This window comes from Heteronotia binoei, chromosome 21, assembly GCF_032191835.1.
Source record: "Heteronotia binoei isolate CCM8104 ecotype False Entrance Well chromosome 21, APGP_CSIRO_Hbin_v1, whole genome shotgun sequence".
Taxonomy (NCBI): Eukaryota; Metazoa; Chordata; class Lepidosauria; order Squamata; family Gekkonidae; genus Heteronotia; species Heteronotia binoei.
This window is the reverse complement of record NC_083243.1, coordinates 50,082,898-50,107,026: the sequence shown is the minus strand read 5'-3', so window position 1 is coordinate 50,107,026 and position 24,129 is coordinate 50,082,898. Positions and strand designations below refer to the sequence as shown.

The 24,129-nt window shown below is 43.1% G+C and overlaps 1 protein-coding gene across 4 annotated transcripts in view; it reads left to right on the top strand.

The window, feature by feature from the left end:
• The window catches only part of ADCK1 (aarF domain containing kinase 1), a 152,985-nt gene extending 133,990 nt beyond the window's left edge, over window positions 1-18,995 (top strand). For 3 of the 4 annotated variants that reach the window (XM_060262625.1, XM_060262624.1, XM_060262622.1), the window contains 4 exons: window positions 12,764-12,913; window positions 13,834-14,031; window positions 15,829-16,018; window positions 17,984-18,408. In XM_060262625.1, coding sequence (XP_060118608.1) covers window positions 12,764-12,913; window positions 13,834-14,031; window positions 15,829-16,018; window positions 17,984-18,156 — 711 coding nt within the window. In that variant the 3' untranslated portion in view covers window positions 18,157-18,408. Of the gene's footprint in view, window positions 1-12,763; window positions 12,914-13,833; window positions 14,032-15,828; window positions 16,023-17,983 lie in introns of all 4 variants that reach the window. The other variant, XM_060262623.1, reaches the window with a different exon arrangement.
• The last annotated feature ends 5,134 nt before the right edge of the window (window positions 18,996-24,129 follow it).

Genomic DNA, 24,129 nt, shown 5'->3' with positions numbered 1-24,129 from the left:
CCTGTCCACAATAAGAATGTGTGATATATCTGGACTACATTGTACAATCCCTTTGATACCGAGGATAAATTATCCCTTTCTTACTCAGCACCATGCTCTTTTCTTAGCAGGTATTTACAAACTGCTGTTGCATCCCTCTTGACTCATCCTTTTAAAGCTCACAAAACCTGTCATTGTTCCTTAGTCTTTTTTTCTTCCTGGTTTCATGAAGCTCCCCAAATCCCTGTCAAGTATTTCATACTGCTCTTAACTCTGCAGTTCGTCTTATTAAGGACATTAGAATTGCTACACTTTGGGCCAGAACAGCTCTCCATCTAACTTAGCATTTCCCCCCCTACAGTGGCAAGTGCAATGTCACCAGTCCCCTGCTGTTGCTAGTATGATAGTCAGAGGTATACTGCTTTTGAAATTGGAGGCTCCACTGTTTTTCATTTACATTACATTATTGTCTAGTCATGTTTTCCTTGGTGAAGAGGCATTCCATGGTTTGTTTTCTTTACAGTTCTCTGTTTTTTTCCATTCCAGTGTATGAGTACCTTGGCTTGAGTTCAGTTCTCCACAGGAGATCTTGGGATAGTGGAGGAGAGCTCCATGTAAATGTTGGTTTAGTGAGTGGCAGCAGTGCTAGGCAAATTCTGTGCTAGGGATTATTAGAAAAGGTACTGAAAACAAAACAGCCAGTATCTCAGTTCCTTGTATAGATACATGGTGCAGATGCATTTGGAATATTGCATGCAGTTCTGGCCACAGTATCACAAAAACAATATTGTAGAGCTGGAAAAAAGTATAGAAAAAGGCAATTTAAACGATTAAGGGGCTGGAGCAACTACTTTGTGAGGGAAGGCTGAAGTGTTTAGAGCTTTTGAGTTAAGAGAAAAAAAGACCATTTAGGAGGGACTTAATAGAGGTTTATAAAATTATGCATGGCATGGCAAAAATGGATAGAACATTTTCTCCCTCTCCCATGATACTAGACTTGAGGGCATTCAAGTGAAGCTTTTTGGCAGTGCATTAACAACAGATATAAGGAATTACTGTAATGATGCTGACTAATTTAGAAGGATTTTATAATTTCTGGAGGATAGGGCTATCAGTGGCTATTAGTGAAATGATTAAAAAAAAGCTTCGTGTTCCTAGGCATCAGATCTCTGAATACAGCTGCTGGGAGCCAACTATAGGAAAAGGGGACCTTGGCCTTCATGCCTTTCTTTTAAGCTTTAGGGGGATGTCTGGATGACAGCTATATAAAACAGGATTGTTACCCAAAATACCTGGAGAATACATGAATAGGGCTTTTTCATGTGTACTACCTAACCCTGATATGCCATCCTAAGTCTGTATACACAGGTGAGCATTGAGCTGATATTTGGGGGAATTTAAGAGAGATAGAACTTTACATTTGACTTAAGTTGATCTTTCTTAAATGATAAACCAAAAAAAAAGTTGAGTAACAGATAAGATGCAAAAAAAGACATATAATCATAATACAACAACTAATCTTCAGTGAGTGCACAAAATATCTATAAGTTAAAAACATACAAAAGCATGCAGACCAGAATAAGGAAATATATGGATAAAAATCATGTAGACCAAACAAGTTTCAACTAAATAATGTTCTCCAGTAGTCTCTAAAAGATGGTATTGTTCCTTAAAGGCGCGCACACACAAATATAGTAAAATATCAAGAGTATAAAGTTGGACTAGCCCCTTCAATAACTCATTACAGGTCTTGTCTTGGAAAACCTAAAAGATATTTAAAACGAAAATGTGAACATTATTTTTGCTTATGGCATATTTTAATTAAGGTAATTTTAAAATCTGTTAAAACATTTTATACCAAAAAAGACACACAATTTCCACTTTATAATATGTTTGCAAGGTTGTTATTTGTAATTGGTGGAGTACATTGTCAAAAAGTTAATTTCCAGCTCCTGGAAGAATAAAAAGTAATATTGCTGCAGTTATGTAGACTACAAAAGATAGTTACTAAATAAGAAATTCAGACAGTTTATTATAAAATAGAGCAAAAGAATGAGTGGTTCGCCAGGAAACACTAAACTGCATGAACATATCAGATGTGTCACCAATCCCCCCACCCCTGAAAACCTTTATCTTTTTTTTTAAATAAACAAACTTTATTGAGTAAATATAGACAGTCTAATCAGACATAGTCCCTATAGAATCTCGGTGCTAGATGATCTTTCTGAGAGTGAACTCCTGGTGCTTTTACAACAAAGAGTTCAAGTGCTAGGTTTCAATATTACCTGTAAAAGGTTTCTGAAGACTTGAGCTACTGACCCTCTATCTTAAAGATATATAGTCCTAAAGCAAAAATGTAATAGTGTAGATAGTAAAAAGCCACCATAAGACACAGAAATATATAAAATGTATAAAAAGCCAAATGCTTAATCATGGCAAACAGTGACCTATGGGTAATTATATTTTTAATGTAAAAATCCAGATAAGTTCTTGTCTGCTGAGTTTCTGGTACAGTTGTAAGCTGGATGATTGAATCTTTTTGATGACCCAAAATTGCAGATCCTTTTCAGTATGTCCTGTGATAATGAAATGCTTGACCAATAGAGCCTGCATTTTTGTAATTTTTAATGCAGCTCTTATTCTCACAGGTCTTGGTCTTGACCATCCTTTTATGATACCCAAAACTGGGAAATGCAGACATACAAAACTGGAGAATGCAATGAAAGTCAATTAAGCAGTTTGTAGTGGAACTGGTCAAATTAAGTTAGGTGTGTCTAGCTGGTTGTACGTGAGGTATCTCCAAAAGAAAAGGGAAATGAGAGGGAACAGAGGGAAGAGAAAAGGGTGGGGAGGAAGGGCTTGAGCTTGAAGTGGAAATAGAAAGGATAAGGGCAAAGGAGTACAGCACTGGGTTTTGTAGCTTAGCAGATTGAGGCTAAGAAGCAGCCTATGCCTAGGAGGTAGTTGGAAGAAAATGGAAGAGAAAAGGGAATGTGTTGCTAGTGGAAGGAGAATGATCACCAGCACAGAGCTTCTAGATACTGGAGGAGAGAGAGGGAAAGGGAGCAGAGGAACTAGGGATAAGGAATTTGGGTGGGACTGAGCTTACCACAGGAACCAGTGTGGTAAAGAAAGAGGGTACATTCAGACACACTAAATAATATGCTTTGCAACTGAATTTTTATTGTGTAAGAATAGCAAAATCCACTTGCAGACAGTCGCCATGTGAAAGCACCCAGAGACCTGTGTGTATGTAAAGTGCCACCAAGTCACAGCCAAGCTATGGCAGCCCTGTAGTTTTCAAGGCAAGAGGCTAATAGAGGTGGTTTGCCATTGCCTGCCTCTGCATGGTGACCCTGGACCTCCTTAATGTTCTTCCATCTAGATACCAACCAGGGACGACCCTGCTTAGTTTTCAGAATCTGATGAGGTTGGGCTAGACTGGATCATCTAGGGCAGGGCAAAAAGATGCCCAGGGAAGGATAATAAGGGAGAGAGAGGAAGGAATGTGCTTACGTTGACTGGTTCTGAAGTATAAACATTGTCAAGAGTCCCCAGTAGTGGAGGAACAGTCCTGAAGTGAAGCTGGATTGAACCTTGTCCAAAGGTGGAAGAATAGTCCTGGAGGTAAAAACTGAATGTAAAATATCAGTCTAAAAGAGAGTCTTTATATTTGTATCCTTTTCTGCCAGCTGTAGAAACAAGAATTTCTGAGTACTTGAGTTATTTCAAGGTGGAAAGGTGCTAATGGGGCAGGAGATTAAGCTTTTATTAATTTACCAGGCAGATCTGTCTTCAGAGGGGACTCTGTTCAGGGGAGTGGAATGTTAGGCTGCTGACTGACAAACACTAGTTGTTTGGCAGTTGGGAGATTCCATAGAGGCACAAGTCAGGCTCTTGATGAATTTGTGACAGTTCCTCCTGGAGGTCTGGCTATCTCAGCACAAAATGCCATTCAGTTGAGAATAATTCATATCATGCAATTCTGATTTGAGCCAAGATGGAGTCTGCTTGTACCTTTGGCTGCATAAGCCCTGGAGTGTATGAGACTCTGGGTGGGTGGATGGGAGCAGGATGTAAGACTAGATGTACCTTCAGTTTTATCCAGAAGGCCACAGAGAACATAGACTGATACATTCTCCTTAAGGCTACTGATGGCATTGGTCCACGATTGCTCCTTTGGTTTTCATCTCATTCCATCAGGAACAGTGTTTGGCAGTGATAGGAGATAGGATTTCTGTCACACTGGAGAGTCCAGCAAGTATACTGTTGGCCATTGAGGTTGAAATAAACAGCAGTTTATCTGACAGCATAACTACATTAAAGATTTTTATGAGTTTAAGAGTCATTCCTTTTCCCCAGGAAAACTCTGGAGGCTGTCGTTCTGTGAAAGAAGCTAGAGATCTCCAACAGAGAATTCTCACCACACTCCAGTTCCCAGAATTCTTTTGGGGGAAGCCACTGTAGTTTAACTGGTATACAACCAACATAAATTTGTAATCTGGGGTATAGCAACTGGCAGTCTGAGATGAGATTTAAAAAAAAAATCAGGTCCTTCATTTTATTTTCCAACTGCTTTGTCCTCAGGCACTAGCATCACCAGCTTCTGCCTTGAGTCCCAGAATTTATGAAATTTGAGCTCTTTTTTTAATACTGATTGGTCCGGTAAACAATCTGTTGCAGCTGCTGTTCTCTAATTAAATGAGCATTCATCTCATCATTAATACAGTATAATATTTTGACATTTATCTTTTTTCTGGCCATTACATTTTGTTCATGACAGAAGGCAAAACCCAAAAGAAACATGTAATCAGGAGTAAAGTTTTGAGTGATATTCTCTAGAAGGTGTTATTTACTAATCTCTATAAGGCACAAATTCCCCATTCATCCAGGTTACTTTCCTCTTTAGCCAAAGGCAAGTTCATAAATGCATGCACCACATTCCTGGAATTGGAATAACACTCTGAGCATGCATATTTGCATAAAACAGAGGCTTTTTCAAAGTCTCTGTCACATTTGCACATATGCACGCATGCATGCATACATACACACGAAGGTGCCTCACCTTGAACAGGCAATTTCACTGGGTGGGCCGGACAACACGCACAGCCTGGGTGATATATCAGCTGCCTCTCCACACACTGGGCACAGATAGTGCCTCTTATTATTGCTGCTTTGTGATTAATGTTGATGAACACATTTAAATTTCTGCCAGTGCTCTGGCTGCTGCCTGGGCTAGATGTGCTCAGAATCCCAGAAAGCTGGCTGCATTCTGGGATGTTGTGCTGGTGGGAGGGGGGTTGTGTGCCTCTGCTTCACACGCCTCTTTGAGTCTCTCAGCAATGCATCTTGTGGGCAGAAACACTCCTCCACCTCATCCCACACAGAAGAGATTTGTCGGCCATAGAAGGGAAAGTGGTGCTTTCAGGGGGAGGGAAGAGCATAGGTATTCAAGAGCAAAACCCACATGAGGGCACCTGTCATTGTACTGAGACTCCTACCCTTCAGGCTTCAGGTCTTGTTGTTTCATGCTCTGAATTATATTAGCTTCTAAGTGGTCTGGAGTTATATAAAGCAGTACAATGGATCTCTGCTTTGGTCCCCAGCATGTACAATATCAGTCCTGGGAACCGACTTATCATTCATATTGCAAATAAATAAAAACAGCAAACAAACAAACAAGCTTGTCTTGCTGCACTGCATATTTATTTATTTTAATATCTGGACTTTCATTGTGGTTAGAGTGTCGAACTAGAATCTGGGAGACTTTGGTTCTGAGCCTATCTCTATCCTGGAAGCTTCTTGGGTGACCTTGGGCCTACCTCTCAAGGCTCTTGTTGGGAGGATAAATGAAGGGTGGTGGAGAGACTGTTGTAAGCCACTGTGGGTCCCCTGCTGGGGAGAAAAGGGGTGTGTGTGTGTGTGCAACCAAACAAATAAATGAAGAAACCTGACCTTGGAAGAAACTCTTACAGCTCCTGCTGACATCTCCATTGTTGTCTTCTTGCTTTAGCTCAGTGACATCCCAGAGACTAAGATGTTTGTGTTAATCAGAGTAAAAAATCCTATCAAGTGCCATCCTCTGTGGGACTGGAAGACTATGTCCCTTGGGTCACAGCCCTGGCCAATTGGCCACTGGGAGAGGGCCAGTGAGGAAGTAGAACAGTGTCAAACATGTTATCCGGGGGACCAAATCAGGCCCCCAGAGGGCTCCTATCAGGCCCCGAGCAACCGGCTGTCATCTGTTTCCTTCTCCCTATATCTTGCTTCCTTCTGCATAACAGCTTGCTTTACAAGGTTGCTCAATTGCACAGGAGCTATAGAGCAAAACCTCTATTTTCTCCATTGGCTGAGGGAGGAAGGAGGGGAGCAGAACTTGTTTTTCCAGACTCTCTCAATTGCACAGCAGAGCTACTGAGCCTGCTTTGGCGGGGAGGGCGGGATACACATCAAATAAATAAATGAATTCCTTCTATTGTTTGCTGCTTGAAGGACACTTGGTGTAATTAGTCAACTGACCAAAGCCACCAAGTATTACACCATCTTTCAGTTCGCAAAAATATATTATAAGGATTGTGTACAACACATAATAGACAATACAATGATGATAGAGGCTGGCGGTGCTAGGGCCTTTTAAAGTAACAGAAAACTTCCTTCTATTGGCTGTGGCTCCTCTCCCTGCCTTCCCCCCTGGGGGAGAAAGGAAAGAGCCAGAGCTTTCTTTGCCCAGTTCCCTAGATCCCATGAGAGAAATACAAAGAAAGCACCTTTAAGACTGAATGCTAATGTTTTAAGCATGTTTTAAGTTTTTAAAAAATATGTATATTTGTTTTTGTCCGTATCCTTTATAAAGTTTATATCTCTGCTACCTAATCTTAAATAGGTACACACATGGCCTGGTCTGACATGGTCCAGCCCAACCTGACACGGCCCAGCCCCAAAAGGTCTAATTTACGTCAGATCTGGCCCTCATAACAAATGAGTGACACCCCTGAGTAGAGCTTTCCTTATGCAGCCTGGTTGATTAGTACCTAGTTTGTGGTGCTGGGTTGGGAAAGTCTAACCTAAACATTCTTTATGCCTGCAAATCAAGTCTTGCGCAACCATGTTTATTTGGGTCTCTCCCCTGCCTTTCACTCTCATCTTTTCTTGCTGCCTATTGTCCTCTACAATCAAAGTCTCCTCCAGATGTCAACCACTGTTGTGCTGACACAGGTCCAGTAATCTTTTTTCTTTTGTTCATGAAACTTATGCTAAAGATGAATCCCACTGCCCTATTGGTCAGGCTTCTTAGTGCACATCCAAACATAATACCTAAACTACTACAATGACTCTCAAGTTATTATGAATTAAAAGGGTGATGAGTCTAAAAAGACCTTCTCTGATTTTATATTGTACCTGTCAACAAAGGGCAGTTATTATGTGAAAATTTAAAATGTGCCACTTTACAGTAAACGGCCTCTAAAGTTCAGATGAAAGACCATTTGCAAACATCAAAGGGTATATGTTTTACTAGAAAGAGGTTTTTCATTTAAAGGGAACGTAAGAACAGCCTGCTGGATCAGACCAGTGGTTCGTCTAGTCCAGCATTCTGTTTCACACAGTAACCAACAGTTTCCCTGGAGGGTTGAGCAAACAGCATAGAGGCCAAGACCCTATTCTGCTGCTGCTTCCCTGTACTACCATTTCAGAATTTTGTTGCCTCTGGATATGGAAGCTTCCTTCAGTCACCATGGCTGGTAATCATTGATGGACTGGTGATGATTAGGATGGGAAGTGAAATGGGAGGTTTGGGGATGGGTCCAGGAGAGGGTGGGGTTTGGGGAGGGGAGGGGAAGATCCTCAACATGGTACAATGCCATGGAGTCTACCCTTCAAAGCAGCCATTTTCTCCAGGGGAGCTGATCTCTGCCAGTTGGAAATCAGTTGTAGAAGCAAGAGATCTCCAGGCCCCACCTCGAGGCTAGCAACCCTGTCAGCCCATCATAGAATTCCAGTGTGCTTTAGAAGGTTCTGGGGCATGTTCTAGGGTGTCCAAAATTTATGAGAGGCATAGACAGGGCTTTTTTTTTGTAGCAGGAACTCCTTTGGCCACACACCCCTGATGTAGCCAATTGTCCAAGAGCTTACAGGCCTCTTAGTAGAGGACCTACTGTAAGCTCCAGGAGGATTGGCTAAATCAGGGGTGTGTGGCCTAGTATGCAAAGGGGTTCCTGCTACAAAAAAAGCCTTGGACATAGGCCATGTTTGTTAGGATTTACATTACTTGGTGAACTGAGAGTGTGACACAAAACTCATCCAACACCCTGGGGAAGATCAGTACTGTTTGTGTAAGGAAGAGGACAGACTGTCTTTCTGAGGCTTATCCATCATGGGTCTTTTCACTGAGGAACTTTTAGGAAGCTTTCAACAAAACAGCAGCGTTTTCTCAAATTCCATTTAGAAGCTACATAGGGTTCCCAATCCCCCCGCTTTAGCGGGAGACTTCTGGGTTCCCAGCTTAATCTCCCGGTCTTCAAAAATTGAGAAGCGGGGGGGGGGGGGTGGAGGGGGGGAGAACATACCTATAGAGCTCCTGTTGTAGAGCTCCTGAGCAGTTTGTAAAATCCCTGTCCCTTTAAGGCTGGGCAGGAAGGAGGAAACAGGAAGGGCTTCGGAGAACGGCCCCTCCCTTCTTTGCTTTCGTTTTCTCAGCAGGCACAGTTCTCCGGAAGAAGACCAAGTAAGTATTTGTGTGTGTGTGAGAGAGGGAGGGGGATTCCCTGGTATGGAGGCCCTCCCTCCCTTTAGAAAGTGTGTGGGGGGGGAGGGAAATGTCTACTGGGCACTCTATTATTCCCTATGGAGAATGATTCCCATAGGGAATAATAGGGAATTGATCCGTGGGTATTGGGGGCCCTGGGGGGGCTATTTTTTGAGGTAGAGGCACCAGATTTTTAGTATAGCATCTAGTGCCTCTCCCCAAAATACCCCCCAAGTTTCAAAACGATTGGACCAGGGGGTCCAATTCTATGAGCCCCAAAAGATGGTGCCCCTATCCTTAATTATTTCCTATGGAAGAAAGGCATTTGAAAAGGTGTGCTGCCCCTTTAAATGTGATGGCCAGAACTCCCTTGGAGTTCAATTATGCTTGTCACACCCTTGTTCCTGGCTCCACCCCCAGTGTCTCCTGGCTCCACCCCCAAAGTCTCCTGGCTCCGCCCCCAAAGTCCCCAGATTTTTCTTTAATTGGACTTGGCAACCCTAAAGCTACAGGGCTGGTCCATTGGTTTCTTTCCAACTCTGACTCTATCCAGTTTTTTTTTAAAATCAATTTTTGCCCCTGCATTTGTGGGAAGCAATTTCATAAACAATATTGTCAACATATGGTTGGCATTCTTGCAGTTCTTGGAAATGCAATCATTATTCATGGCTCATCTTCCCCTCCCCTTTTAGTTGTGTGTGTCTGTTTGTAACTATATGTTGTCTTCCAGTCTGGACACAGACCTTTGGGGGTGGGAAAGAGTTATAAGTTAACATCAGGAGAAATTTAGGAATCTTTAGATTTCTCTGTAAACACAGAAAACATTTTGTTACATTTGACATTTTTTAAAGATAGTCTCTGAGGTCTGCAGTAGAACAGCTAGATTCAGGTCTAGTAGCACCCTAGAGACCAACAAGATTTTTTAATGTGTAAGCTTTCAAGAGTCAAACCTCCATTTGTATCTGATGAAGGGAGCTTTGACTTCTTAAAGCTAGTACCCCTCCCCCCAAAAAAAATCTTGTTGATCTCTAAGGTGCTACTGTACTTGTATCTATTTGTACTTTTTTGTGTTTTTAAAAAATGTAGAATAAGCTGATGAAAATAAAGAAGAAAAAGAGCAGTGATCTTAGCCTATTCATTTGACTCCTACAGATGATGAAAATAATGTGCCAGATTAATATTTCTTTTTTCAAATCAAATCAAATCTTATTCTTATATCCCGCCCTCCCCCGCCAAAAGGCGGGCTCAGGGCGGCTCACAGACATGGCAAGCCATGATTTAGTTAAAACAGATACACAATGATTTAAATGGTACAGTTATAAATTAATTAAAGTTTAAAAATATAAAATAGAAAAATAGATAGAAATAGGTGCTATACTTTTGAATACTAGTCCTCCATTTGTGTGACGTGGGGAGATTGCGTGTGTGGTGCTTGCTTGGTGAGGGGACCTTTCTAACTTTCTCTGAAATCCACCTCCCTGACAGATCTGCTGGCCAAGCAGAGGACTGCTTGCTGGTGGCTGCATAGATCACTCCCCCCACCCCCACCCCCAATTCTTGACACAGTTTTATCGTTTGCTGTTTATACTGCGCATTTGGTGATGTGCCAAGGATCATTTATAATAATTGTCTTTTAATTGCTTATTGGACAGCCTGCTGTGGGGCTGTTTGTGTCTTGCTGGGGGATAGAGGTTGTCAGGCAGTATGTGTGTGTGCGCGCACACACATGTGTGTGCTCTTATATGGCTGTTTTGTTGCATGAGGGAGGGGCGAGCATGCCCCCACTGTGAAGAAGAGATGTACAGCTTCAGGGCTGTTTACTGACTCTAAGCAGGCTTTTAACTTGAATAAAATGGTGTGGTGATAAGGAGGTGATTGTGGAAGAGGGAAGGGTGGGTGGGATTAATGAAGGGGGAGCAGAGCCAGTGACAGGATGATTTAAACAGCTTCATGGTGTCGTTTCATCTTTTCAGACATCATAAATCAGATGAACATCCAGTTGAGCCAGGAGGGGTGGAGAGTGGCAGAGCAAGAGCAGGGAAGGGACAGTGAGATCCTCATATATGCCAGAAATGGAAACACTATGGCTACTTGTTCACAAGAGGTGTTTAAACATTTTCTGAGTTGCCTTAATGACATCACATCAACCCAGAGTTCAGGCAGGTTTACATTTCCATATTCTTAGAAGTGAAGCGCTCACTGTGTTTTTGTGAGAGAGCAAGCAGGCCTCCCAAGAGGGCCTTTTGAAGGCCGTGAGGGTGAATTACAGATTATTACACACAGGACTGCTGCCAAAAATGGTAGCTCTGAGCACCTGTCTCTTCCTCCTCTCTGTGTAGTAAAACTTCCTGGTGTCCTTACGGCATCACATCATGTCATTGCCAGCCAATGATGCAGACCGAAGCAGGGAGAGATACAGGCATTATGTTGTCAGGCTAAGGATATGTGTTACTGTGTTTTAAAGAGGGTGGCAGTTATCATGGGGCTTACGTTTTCAGCAGAAACATCATATTCACATTTACTGAAGATAGTTGCAGGGGGTAGCCATGTTGGTCTGCAGTAAAACAGTTAGATTTGAGCCTGGAAGCACCTCAGAGACCAACAAGGGTATGAGCTTTTGAGAGTCAAACCTTCCTTCATCGAACACGAGTAGAAATGGAGATCTCAGAATTCTTTATTCTAATCAGAAAGTGGGAGGGATGTTGTAAATAATGCTTATAAGCAGGGGTTTTTTTGTAGAAAAGCCGAGCAGGAACTTATTTGCATATTAGTCCACACCCCCTGATATCACCATTGTTTCACACAGGGCTTTTTTTGTAGAAAAAAGCCCAGCCACACCTCCTGACACCAAGTCAGCCTGAACTGCGTTCCTGTGTCTTACTGCTCAAAAAAAGCCCTGCTTATAAGAGATGCAAAGGTATGTTTATTGAAATGTGTAACTTCTCCCCTAATTCTTTTTGACAAAATAGAGATCTGTAACCACTAATGCACATCTTTAAGACTGGAAAAGTTTGCAGCTGCAAACTCATTGTCTGTATAAGCATAATTATGAGACTGTTTTTTGAAAGGGCTGTTTTCTGTGTTACATGCTTTGTGAATTATATTTCCCTCATGTTAAAACTAGTATCACTCGTGAATACAGCTTGTTTTTTCTCTGGATTGATATCTTTCACCAGGATACATGCTTCATCCTCAACAAAGGGCCATTTCCTATGTTACTTTAGAAAGACTGTATTTAAGGTGCTTTATGTATATGTCTAAAAATATAAACTCTAAAAGCAAAAGTAGCTGTTTACAAACATATATGTCATAAAAATATTCTTGCTGGGGTTGGCTGCAATTTGTGGTAAACTCACTCTCTGAGTGACTGGCAAAATGGCCCTCAGGTGGGCTTTTCATGTCAGTTTTTTCCCAGAGGCCCTCTTTCAAACTCAGTTCCCCATTAATTCCTCTGCAGGACAGGAAAGGTGCACGTGCTTCTGATCTTTCAGAAACTCTGCTTGGCAGACCTTATTTAGCAAAGTCTAGGAAATACTTCCAACATTCCCTCACGCCTGTGCCCTTCTCATCGGTACCTCTATCTTTGTACAGGCAAAGGATCTGCTCTGCATCTGTTCTATTTGAGTAAGGCACACTCATTGGAATACTTTAGTAGATACATTCACATTTCTCCTCTGATGCTGGAGCAAGCAGAATGCAAGGCATATGCCATCATTGGCTGATCCTTGGCTATCTGACCATGCCAGCAGGTGGCACCCTTCTTCCAATGTTTACTGCCAGGTCTCCGGTGCCAGTGGGGGGTGGAGGAGTAGGATGGCCAGATCCAGGTTGGGAAATTCCTGGAGATTTGGAGATGGAGCCTAGGGAGGACAGGAAACTCAGTGGGATACAGTGCCCTAGAGTCCAACCTTCAAAACTTCTGTTTTCTCCAGGGGAATCCTCAGGTCCCACCTAGAGGCTGGCATCCCTAGTTCCTTGGTACATGAGCTTCCTGATCAAGGCCTTGCCTCATGCTGTGCCCTCCTTCTTTTCTATCCTCAGCTCTCTCGCAACTTGGGGAAGCTGTACAGTGAAATGATCTTTGTGAATGGCTTTGTGCACTGTGACCCTCATCCTGGCAATGTGCTGGTGAGGAAGTGCCCGGCCACATGCAAGACACACATTATTCTTCTGGACCATGGGCTGTATCAGGTAAGCAGAGAGCAGTTTGAGCTGGCATGGTTACAGCCAGTCATACCAACAAGTGACCAAAGAACACTTTGGGAAGAAAAAACAAGTAGGAGATGGTGGGGTTCTTCATTTTTTGGTGATATTTCTCTGTATGATTAGGAATAAGAACAGATGAAGAGAAGATGCACAGCGTAATGCTGAAGGACTGCAAGTAATGATTATGCAGTAGCATGAGGTGTGTGAGGGATTCAGTGGGGCAAGGGCTAGGGTGTGGGTAATAGGAGGTGATTGGAATTCACTGAGACAAGGAACAGCCAGGGAAACTCACCTGACCAGCTCATTGGTGGAAAGTGCCACCAAGTTGCAGCTGACTTATGGTGATGTCATAGGTTTTACAAGGCAAGAGACAAACAGAGGTAGTTTGCTGTTGCCTGCTTCTGCATAGCATTCCCAGACTTCCTTGGTGATCTTCCATTGAAGTATAACCGGGGCTGACCCTGCTTAGCTTCCAAAATCTGATATGAAAACTAGCCTGGGCCATCCAGCTCAGGTTGACCAGCTCATTAAACTAATATAATATGAATGGAATAGACGAATAAGTCTGTCAAGGCTACTCAAGACTCTCAGTAAGAATGATACTGCTTAATATTTCACATGAAGTGCTATAAAATATAAATAGCTAAGGCTGATGGAGGTAGTACAGACCCCACCCCAAGTGAATGCAACTCATGTCAAGGTGTGTCAAATTGAGCAATAGCCAATTGTCCCCTTCATGAATGAAAAGGCAATGCATTGATATTTGCTATCTAATTCCAGTCACTTTTCTGTGAAATCCAGGACCTTCAGCTCTGGATATTGGTGATAATATTTGAAAGTATTTTGCTGGGTTTTGAATGTCTGATTGATTTTTTTTCCTTGAAAAATTTCTCCTCTCTCTTAAGACCCTGACAGACAGCTTCCGCTTGGACTACTGCCGACTCTGGCAGGCCTTGATCAAAGCTGATATGAAGCGAGTGCAGAAATACAGCCGGAAATTGGGAGCTGGTGATCTGTATCCCCTCTTTGCTTGCATGCTCACTGCCAGGTCCTGGGAATCGGTCAACAGGGGCATCGACCGGTTGCCAGTTACAGCTAAAGAGGTGCATTTTGTTGTTCTAATTTATCTAGCGGTTTAACTTTAATGATATATGAGGAGGCTGCTCTGTGAACACTCTGATATTGAAGCTGAATGCAGGGCCAGCCCTAGTGTATCTGGTGACCTAGGCAAGGCTAACTTCTGGTGCCCCCCCCCCATTACCAATTTCTGAAAAAAAAGAATTATCACCATGACTTCTAGGTGCATGCGCACACAAACACACACGCACAAATTCCAAATTAACCAACTTGAAATTGCTTTTAAAAAATAGTACGGTACAACAATCCTTCATTTTCTTTCTAAACATAATATAGAGATAATAAAATATAGAGATGGGTATAATACTAGAATCCAGCTCTTCTACAGCTGACCAACATACATAAGAGGCAGGTTCCCTTAGATCACAAGAGAAGCAGTGTTGGATCAGGCCAGTGGCCTGTCCAGTCCAACACTGTTATCACATATTGGCAAAATAAAAGGTGCCATCAGGAGGTCCACCAGTGGAGCCAGGATGGTAGACGGAGGAGCCTGCAAAGCTAAGAGGCAGGCAGGCAGTAGCGTTTCTAAGTGCCTGCTTGCTTTCTCCAAGCCAAACGACTAGAGAAAGCAGACTTGGAGAGGCAGGTACTTCATGAGACAGTCCTCTTAAGTGCCTTGCCTTCTCTCCAAGCCTGCAGGAATGCTCTGAAAGCCAGCAGGAACTACGTTCCTGTGCTTCCTGCTCAAAAAAAGCCCTACACACACACAAGCCCTCCTAAAGATGGCACCAGCACAATCAGCCTTTCTCAAGATGGTGCTGGCCGGCGGTGGGAGAATTTTGGGGAAACAAAGGTAAAGTTTTTTTAAAGTAAATTCACTTGTGGGGTGCCTGATTTGGTGCCCCTCCCCGGTCTGGTGCCCTAGGCAAATGCCTAACTTGCCTAGTAGGCAGGCCGACCATGGCTGAATGGATATCTGTGCTAAAAGGGGGACTGTGATTCTTGCACTATATTTGCTGTGAAGGTAGTTTAGCTCGCTCAGAACTGTAAAGGTTTATAGGGCTATTTTGTGGAGTTCCATAGTTCTTACAATGGAGGGATCACCAGTTTAAGGATACAGCACAGTTTTGTACACAGAAAGTCCCTGGCTCATTTATTTGTTGGCTTATATGATATGTGCATACTGCTTTACAGAATGTAAGAGTCAAGGCTCACTTTGTAGCAGGAGCTCCTTTGCATATTAGGCCACAAACCCCTGATGTAGCCAATCCTCCAAGAGCTTACAGGGCTCTTCTTACAGGGCCTACTGTAAGCTCTTGGAGGATTGGCTACATCAGGGGTGTGTGGCCTAATATGCAAAGGAGCTCCTGCTATAAAGTGAGCCCTGGTAAGAAGTTAGGCATTTGTCCCAAGGAGTTTACAATCTATAATCTTAGGCAAGAATGGGGAGGGGGGAGAAATTTACGGGGGAAGAATGTTTTTCATTCTGGTTATATATGCTTAGGGTCAGTGGGGATGGGGAAGTAAGGGATTGTGCAGTCACACAAAAAAAAGTGAGGCTTCGAGATACCCATGAAGCTGCCTTATACTGACTATGGCCGTTGCTCTGTCAAGGTCAGCATTGCCTACTGTGATGCTGGCAGCAGCTCCCCAGGGTTTCCGGTAGCTCTTGGAAGTCACCTGATATCTGATCCTCTTAACTGGAGATGCCAAGGATTGAATCTAAGACATTCTGCATGCAAAGCAAGTGTGACTGACACCAGTAGTGCTATTTCAAACCTCTCTTTGCCATCTTCTATACATCTCTAACTTGCCTGTTCCAGGACATGGAAATCCGGACCAACGCTGCCACTTACCTACCTCAGATCAACATACTTCTCAATAACATCCCTCGCCAGATGTTGCTGCTACTGAAGACCAATGATTTACTGAGGGGAATTGAGTCAGCTCTGCAAATACGAGCCAGTGCCAGCTCCTTCCTCAACATGTCCCGCTGCTGTATCCGAGCTGATGCTGCGTAAGTTCTTCTACCTGTGTGTCAGGATCTCTGATTTCTGCTCTCTCTGCTCCTTAACTGGACAACTCTTCTTTCCTAGCAGTCTGCAAAGGTTCATGCTGTAGAACACATAGCCAGTTTGGTGTAGTGGTTAAGTGCGCGGACTCTTACCTAGGAGAACCGGGTTTGATTCCCCACTCCTCCACTTGCACCTGCTGGAATTGCCTTGGATCAGCCATAGCTCTGGCAGAGGTTGTCCCTGAAAGGGCAGCTGCTGTGAGAGCGCTCTCCAGCCCCACCCACTTCACAGGGTGTCTGTTGTGGGGGTGGAAGGTAAAGGAGATTGTGAGCCGCTCTGAGACTCTTCGGAGTGGAGGGCGGGATACAAATTCAATATCTTCTTCTTCTGTGGGGTGGGCAGTAAGCAGTGTCATGAAATATTTAGCATTCTTCCCTCAGCTTTTGATTTCACAAAATCTGATTGGGATGATTGATAGTGAGGAGCAAAATTTAAGGCAGAGATTGCCTTTCCCTGCTGAAGGAAGGGCAAAAGGGAAAAAAATGTGTTTGTTTTACTTCTTCCCCTGTTACGGTTTTTACTGTATCCTTGCTTGTGTAAAGTATGGAGAGACAATTGGATCCCACAATCCGTCAGCATAAGATGCTGTAGATCTTTCCAATGTTGCTCTCCACACACCCCGCACACAGTGCTTTCTGATCCTGGGGAAGTTTGTTCCTTGGAACACAGGACCTGCATATTACTCAAATAGGCAGTCTCCTAATTAGTTGGGGGAATTCACTTTAAGGAGACAGAGTGAGAGGGGGTAAGTGGGATTTTCCACCAATGTTTACGGGGATTTTTCCCTTTAAGAGAACTCTCAAATAAACCAGGCAACAGTTCAGCTGGAAGATTTTTATTTTTTAAAAAATGAAAATGGACAGTAATGTGTGCACACACACACACTGAAAACACACACAAGAGTTAACTAAGAGGAAATGCAGGGTGAAAATGGGAAAGCTTTTTAAGGAAGGATAATATTTATCAAATCTTGTAGAGGTCTAAGAAGCAGGTGAAAGATAGCCAGTGTTTCACAAAGAGAAGAGAACCAACAAAGTGGGAGTGTAGCCAAGAACACACACACATTGCTATGGAGCAGGGTGCCACTATATAGGGAAAATGGACCAGGCTGGGGATAATGTGATCCCAAAACAATACCTTGATGGGTTTACTGGGGATGGAATATGTTTTGGGTGAGGCTTGATGACCCTTGATGTTTTGGGAGAAGCTTGATGACTCTGTAAGTACTGTATGGAAAGAGCTAATGGGTTGGGTGAATAGAATGGAACGTTGTGAGGATAAAATGGAAGAGAGGAGAACCATGTAAATTGTGTTGGGCTCCCACTGGGGAGAAAAGTGGGGTACAAGTGAAGTAAATAAACAAACCTCTTTATGGGACAATTCCACCACACGTCTGCGATCCTGGGGATAAATTTTCCATAGTTTGGAAAGGAGAAGGGAATGTGGGGAAGATCCATGATCCTTGCATCTCTGTGTGGCAGGATCAACCCAAGGCCTGCTTTAGGGGTAGTGATAAGAGGAGCAGTTGGGGTAAAAGGGAACCTTTTTGAAAAGGATGTACCATGCAAGCCAACAGACACTGCCTTTCTGTACTTTGCCCAGCCCAGATTGACAAACTGTTTCCAGGAAGTGTTCTTGCATGGCTCTCTTGAGACCTAGTCAGTTTGAAATGTTCTTTCCTTTATTTTTTTTTAATTTTAACAAAAATCAAATTACCCCAAACAGAAAATAATAACAAAATACAGCAACGATAGTGGTGTGTACAGATTAGCATCTATGAAAAGTTTTTAAATATCTTAAAAATATGTCTGTGTGCAATTGTCATTTTTGTGCCATACATTTAAATGCTGATAAAGTTGTAAGGTCCTCAGTTCACTGGAGTAACAGTGTTTCTGCCTCTTACCCAGGTTCCAGAGGAGCAAGACTGATTCACTCTATAGGAAGGCACAGATATCCCTCTCTGAAGCCCTGGGCCTGTGGCAGATCAACTTTTATGAACTCTTCCTGCATTTGAAGGGCTCCTATCTGGGGAACTGGGTCATTGCTTTTCTGAGCTGGATGCACCGCTGCTCATAGTGACACGAACTGGTGGGAGAAGCTGAGGCCATTGCTTCGTAGCCTTTCCCAAGTGTAACAATCTATCCATATTTATTCCACTGGAGTTTTCTTGTACAACATGGTGCTGTCCCTTGTTGCCTTTCTTGGAGTCCCACTCTCTCTGGCATGGAAAAAGGGGGAAAGCAGCACAAGGCAGCAGCTAGAGTTTGGAGGGAGCCAGAAATCCTGGTTTCCAGACACAGTTCATGGAAGGTGAGGTGGCTTGGGTAAGGAAGCTTGACAGCTCTCACTTTTGTTGGGGTGGGCGGTCCTCTGGATGAAGTCCTTCCTAAAGCAATACATTTTCTGTAAGTCCATACATGAACATTCTTCCATGCCACAGATTCCTTGATGCAGCTTAAAAGTCTTCACAAATTAGTCCCCTAATATGTTATTGGTTCCTCAAGTGGTTACTGCAGAATCCCTGCACAAATCCCTATTTCTACTTAAAAAAATTTGTAACAAAGTGGCTGTCAAGTGGACAATGGATGGGAAGGCGATCCACTGTCTACTGAATGATACTCCTGCTTCAAGAAGGCTGAGAAATCAAGAGTCAGGCAAGGAGACTTCTGTCCTGACTCTGCCACTGACTAAATGTGAGACTTTGGACAAGTCCATTTACATCTCCTTGGCCTTAATTGCCTGATTTTAGAATGGAGGCAGCACTGCCAGCCTGCCCTTGAAGTGGCCAGAGAGAAGGCACTGCTGAATGGCAATGTATTATTATCTCCAGATTCATTCATAAGATAGTGCTGGTCATGTATGTGTGTTGCAAAAGTAAATAAAGAAGGATACCCTCTAATGGGAAGCTGAAGGTACACATTTGTCTGTTTGTCTTCTTATGTGCTCTTTTTGGCCTGAGAGTGACAACATCACTTATTTTGTCAAGCACATTTCCATATGATGGTTTTGTCCCTTCATTATCAGATGCTGAATCAGATGAGTTCTAAAAATGGTTTGTACTGGGGATGCTTGGATACTATTCTCCCCCACCCTCCATCATTGGCAGTATTTGCTCACTTACTTATTTTGAACATCCAGACAATGTGCCTTCCAAAACACCATAGTCCTGTATTTTCCACACTGTCATCCTGTTCTTCTTCCCCCAAGTTCTTGTTGATCACATTATTTTAGCTTCAGACACAATAGCAGTGAAATTCATTCCAGTGGGAATTGAATTCCCCTTAGGGGAGGAGGCTGTGGTTTAGTGAAAGAGCATCTGCTTAGCATGCATAAGGTCCCACATTCAATCTTTGGCATCTCCAGTTTAAGGGACTAGGCACAGGGTGATGTAAAACAGTGTTTCCCAACCTGTGGGGGAACCCGAAAAGTGGGTCGCAAAGCCTGTGAAAGTGGGTCATGCTGGCCATACCTATCCTTTCCATTACTATCTGTGGTATTTTGGAAACCAAGCTCTGACCCTGGGAATAGTACGTTTCTTAGTTGTTATTTTTTTCTTCATTCCATATATATGTTGATCAAGTAAATTTGTCCGGAAAGTTACTAGAGTAAGAATTTTAGAGAGGCTGCAGAACAGGGCAACTAAAATGATTAAGGGGATGATGAAAGATTAAAGAGGTTAGGGCTCTTTAGCTTGGAGAAATGACAATTGAGGGGTCAGGTTAGAACAGATAAAAGAAAGTACTTTGTATAGACTGAGCACTATGACTGGGGCAGTGATGCTCTGTATTCTTGTTGCTTGGGGGGGGGGGCAACAGTGAGAGGGCTTTTGGACCTCTTGATGGCACCTGGGTTTTGGCCACTGTGTGACACAGCATGTTGGACTTGGATGGGTCATTGGCCCAATCCAACATGGCTTCTTTTATGTTTGTATGTTCTTGAGCTAGAGGGAATGGAGAAGGAGAGGACGGTCAAAGGCTGGAATGTAACTTCCCTTTGAAAAGGCTGTGTATGTCCAAATGCCACTTGCTTGGGGTTCATAGTGGGGGCAGCTGCACCCTCTGTGCAATGTTGGTTTCTCAAAACCATCTGGTTAGCCACTGCTGAAAATGAACACTGAACTAGATGGGTGTCAAGGACATAGTCTGCCTAAGGCACCAAAAAACCTTGGAAGGGTCACTATACCAAGTAAATTTGGACTTGTGGGTCATCATCAATGCTCCCTCTAAGCTGTGGAGTCTTGTGAGCAAAAATTCTACTTTGTGAGCTACTGTTAGCAAGCAATTTGGCTACTGCATAAGTTAGTTTGCTCTTGGGCCATCCTTCCTGAGCTAAGATAAAACCGTGTGAGCCAGAGGCTAAAAACTGTGAGCTAGCTCACACTAACTTAACTTAGAGGGAACACTGGTCATCATACTGAAAAGGTTGGGCATCGCTGATGTAAAGGAGCTTCTGCCAGTTTGAGTAGACAATAATGGCCTTGATGGACCAATATAGTCTCAGTCTAATGAAGCTTCATGTGAGTTCACATGACAAATGCATGTATGACATCTGGCACAGAGGAGTGGGCTGCAACATGTCTGCCGACGGTGTTTAATCCCATCTTCTTGCATCATCTGCTCACCTGTCCCCTCATTTTCTTTAGCCCCACCACGTCCTCTCTGTTTTCCTCTGTGAGTGAAAGGGGCAAGGTTTGTGCGGAAGAGAATTTGACAGTTTCATCCTCCTCCTTTACCTGATTCAGTATTATTATGCATCACAACAGTGGTGCACATACGTGGCCTCATGAAGTAAAGGAGATGCGGAATACCCCTCCCTCCAGGGAGCAGCAGCAGTGTGCTAAAACTGCATGGAAGCATTCAGCCTGCATTCTCCACCTAAACACTGGTTGTGTGAATTGGCTATCCTTGTGTTTTTGTCAGTTTTCAGTTTTAATCTATGAGTCTTTATCTCCAAATTCTCGTATGGCTTTAATTAACGTTAGCTAGAAACTCAACTCCTTAACAGTCTCACTAGCTAAGCTGTTTCTGTTTTTTGCAAAGATGGGAGACCCAGAACAAGGGACTCCTTTTGTATCACGATAAGGCAGCTTACAGCTGGTCTGCATTAAAAAGTCTCAATAATTTTATCTCTTTTTCAGACTCTAGAATTGATTGATCCAGATTAACTGTTCATGCTTCTGTATTCCATATTCTGGAGTGATTGTTCCTTGCTTAAAAGTTAAAAGAGTTTTTTGTCATTTGCAAAATAAGGCCTTCTCTTTCAAGGGTGAAGTTTCAGTAGAGAAATGCAATTTTGTTTGCTCGTTCCTCATGCCGCCATTGACTCCCTCTGCTGGTCCAACACCATAATACCAACTGAAATCAGGGACATAAACAGGCATGCGTGTCCTGCTTAAAATGAACCTTATTACAGAATCCATTGCCAACTGGAGAGAGGGAGGGGAGCGAGTGCTATCTCTTGCAAAACTGAGCCAAACAGTATTGACCAAATTCAATTTGTCTTTGCCACCTCAAATAGTAAAACTACTACAGCTACAGATGCATCTGTTTACCAAACATCCATCCATCCATCCATCCATCCATCCAAGCCAGTTCTAAATATTCCACTTTTCTCTGTCAAAAAAATTCTAAGATTCCATTACATTCAAGAAGAGGAGGTGGAGATTGGATTTGTACCCTGCCCTTCACTCAGAGTCTCAGAGCAGCTTACAATCTCCTTCTTTTCCACTCCCCACAATAAACACCCTTTGAGGTAGGTGGGGCTTAGAGAGCTCTTTGAGAACTATTCTTGAGAGAAAAGCTTGGAGAGAACTGTGACTGATCCAAGGTCACTCAGCAGCTGCATGTGGAGGAGGAGTGGGAAATCAACCCCTGTTCTCCAGATTAGAATCCACCACTCTTAACCACTACACTAAAAGAAAAGAAACAGGCTCCAAAATGGAGATATGCAGATGAAGGAGTTGAGTAACACTGGGGCTGCAACAGGCTGCATTCTCAGTGGCTCCCTTTGGGTGCTATGAAAAATTCTGCAACCTGCAATTCAGTTGAAAGGGGTGAAAACTTGTCCTCCATACTAGATATTGCATTTTTTTAAACTGGAGATCAGAGGGTAGAGTCTTATGTGCATATCTTAACTCTCTGATATTCATAAATTACTGTCATTCACTTCCATTAGTACAAATAAAATGCTGCAGTTAGGAATGTATGCAAGAATGCACAAGTCCAGAAATTAAAAGCCTGTGTATCAAGCAGGAGCTCCTTGAATACAAATATACAAGAATACATCTATCATTTTTTTAAGCTCTTCCTCCAAGAAGCTCAGGGTTGCATACATAATTCTCCCTTCTCCATTTATCCTCACGATAACCTTGAGAGGTAGGCTAACCTGAGGGAGTATCTGGCTGAAGGTCACCCAGAAATCTTGGTGGCAGAGTTGGGATTTAAATGGGTTCTGCCATTCTAATCTCTGTATACCACATTGCCTCTTTCAAGCTTGCCCAGTGTAGCACTAGCTTGGGTAGTGGGATAACAATTCCTGGTGTAATAAGCAACTCTCAGGTATGCAAGAGTGTAATTCACTGGCGAATATGCTGGAGAGTGGGTTTTGACTGCTGCTGTAGTCCAAACCAGGCACAAAGGATTAGCCTGGTTGTTTGATAGAAGTTCTGATAGAGCAGAGTGTGAGGAGGAGGTTTTGTTCCCACTCTTTTCTGTCTCAGTTTGTGTGGATTGAGGGATGGACACTGGGAAGAAAATGGAGTGGGAAGGGCTGAGGAGGGGGAGGGGTAGTAAAAAAGCAGAGGAAGGAGGGAACAAAACAAGTTTAAATATAATTACGGTAATCAGGGCTAGCCAATATATCTGTGATCACTGCTACCTCAGAGAAAGAGGAGGTTTGTGAGAGGAAGCTATGGGAAGAAATTCTCCTGCCCTCCCTCCCAGAAATGTTCTGAATAAGATGAGGATGGCAAATTATTAACCTGGAAACATAGACAATGAAGGATAATGTTGCATTCCTGCCAGTGGATGGTCCGACATACAGAAAAAGGTAATGAAACTTTACAATCCCTAAGGTTCCTGCAATATATCAGTTGCTTCATTGTTATTTGTTTATTTTTAGAGAACGTAATATTTTAAATATACATTTCCACCTGCTTTGCAGTCTTTTCCATTGCTTACCTATTGCACTCGCTCACCTCCCCTGCTTCAGAGTCATCAGAAACGGCGCGGGGAGGGGGGGGGAAATGTCTGCTGGGCACTTCCATTATTCCCTATGGAGATTGATTCCCATAGGACAGGGGTGGCCAACAGTAGCTCTCCAGATGTTTTTTGCCCACAACTCCCATCAGCCCCAGCCAGCATGGCCAATGGCTGGGGCAGATGGGAGTTGTAGGCAAAAAACATCTGGAGAGCTACCGTTGGCCACCCCTACCATAGGGTATAATGGAGAATTGATCTGGAGGTATCTGGGGTTCTGGAGGGGCTGTTTTTTGAGGTAGAGGCACCAAATTTTCAGCATAGCACTTGATGACTCTCCCAAAATGCTCCCCAAGTTTCAAAAGAAAGAGAGCCTATCCTTCATTATTTCTAATGTAGAGGAGGCATTTAAAAGGTGTGCGGTTCCTTTAAATGTGATGGCCAGAACTTCCTTATGAGTTCAATTGTGCTTGTCACAACTTTGCTTATGGTTCCACCCCCAATGTCTCCTGGCTTCACCCCCAAAGTCCCCAGATATTTCTTGATTTGGACTTGGCAACCCTATATTGAACTGTAAAAATTCTGCAAGTTGCCTGATAGTTTTTGAGAGTCCTTCCTGAAATGGCCAAAAAATAGCTCTGGAAAAGGTCCTGAGCTCCCCCTCTACCTTTTACTAACAGAAACCAAGACTTGAAGGTTAACAATACTGGCGTAGTTGCCTAGCAACAGTCACCAATTACATTTGTTTCTTAAAGCTACAGATACTACTTCTAGTAGCGGGGTTAACCCCTCATTTTTTTTTAAAAAAATCAGATTTTCTGCAAACCTGGAGTTTTTTCTATCTTGTCTGTTC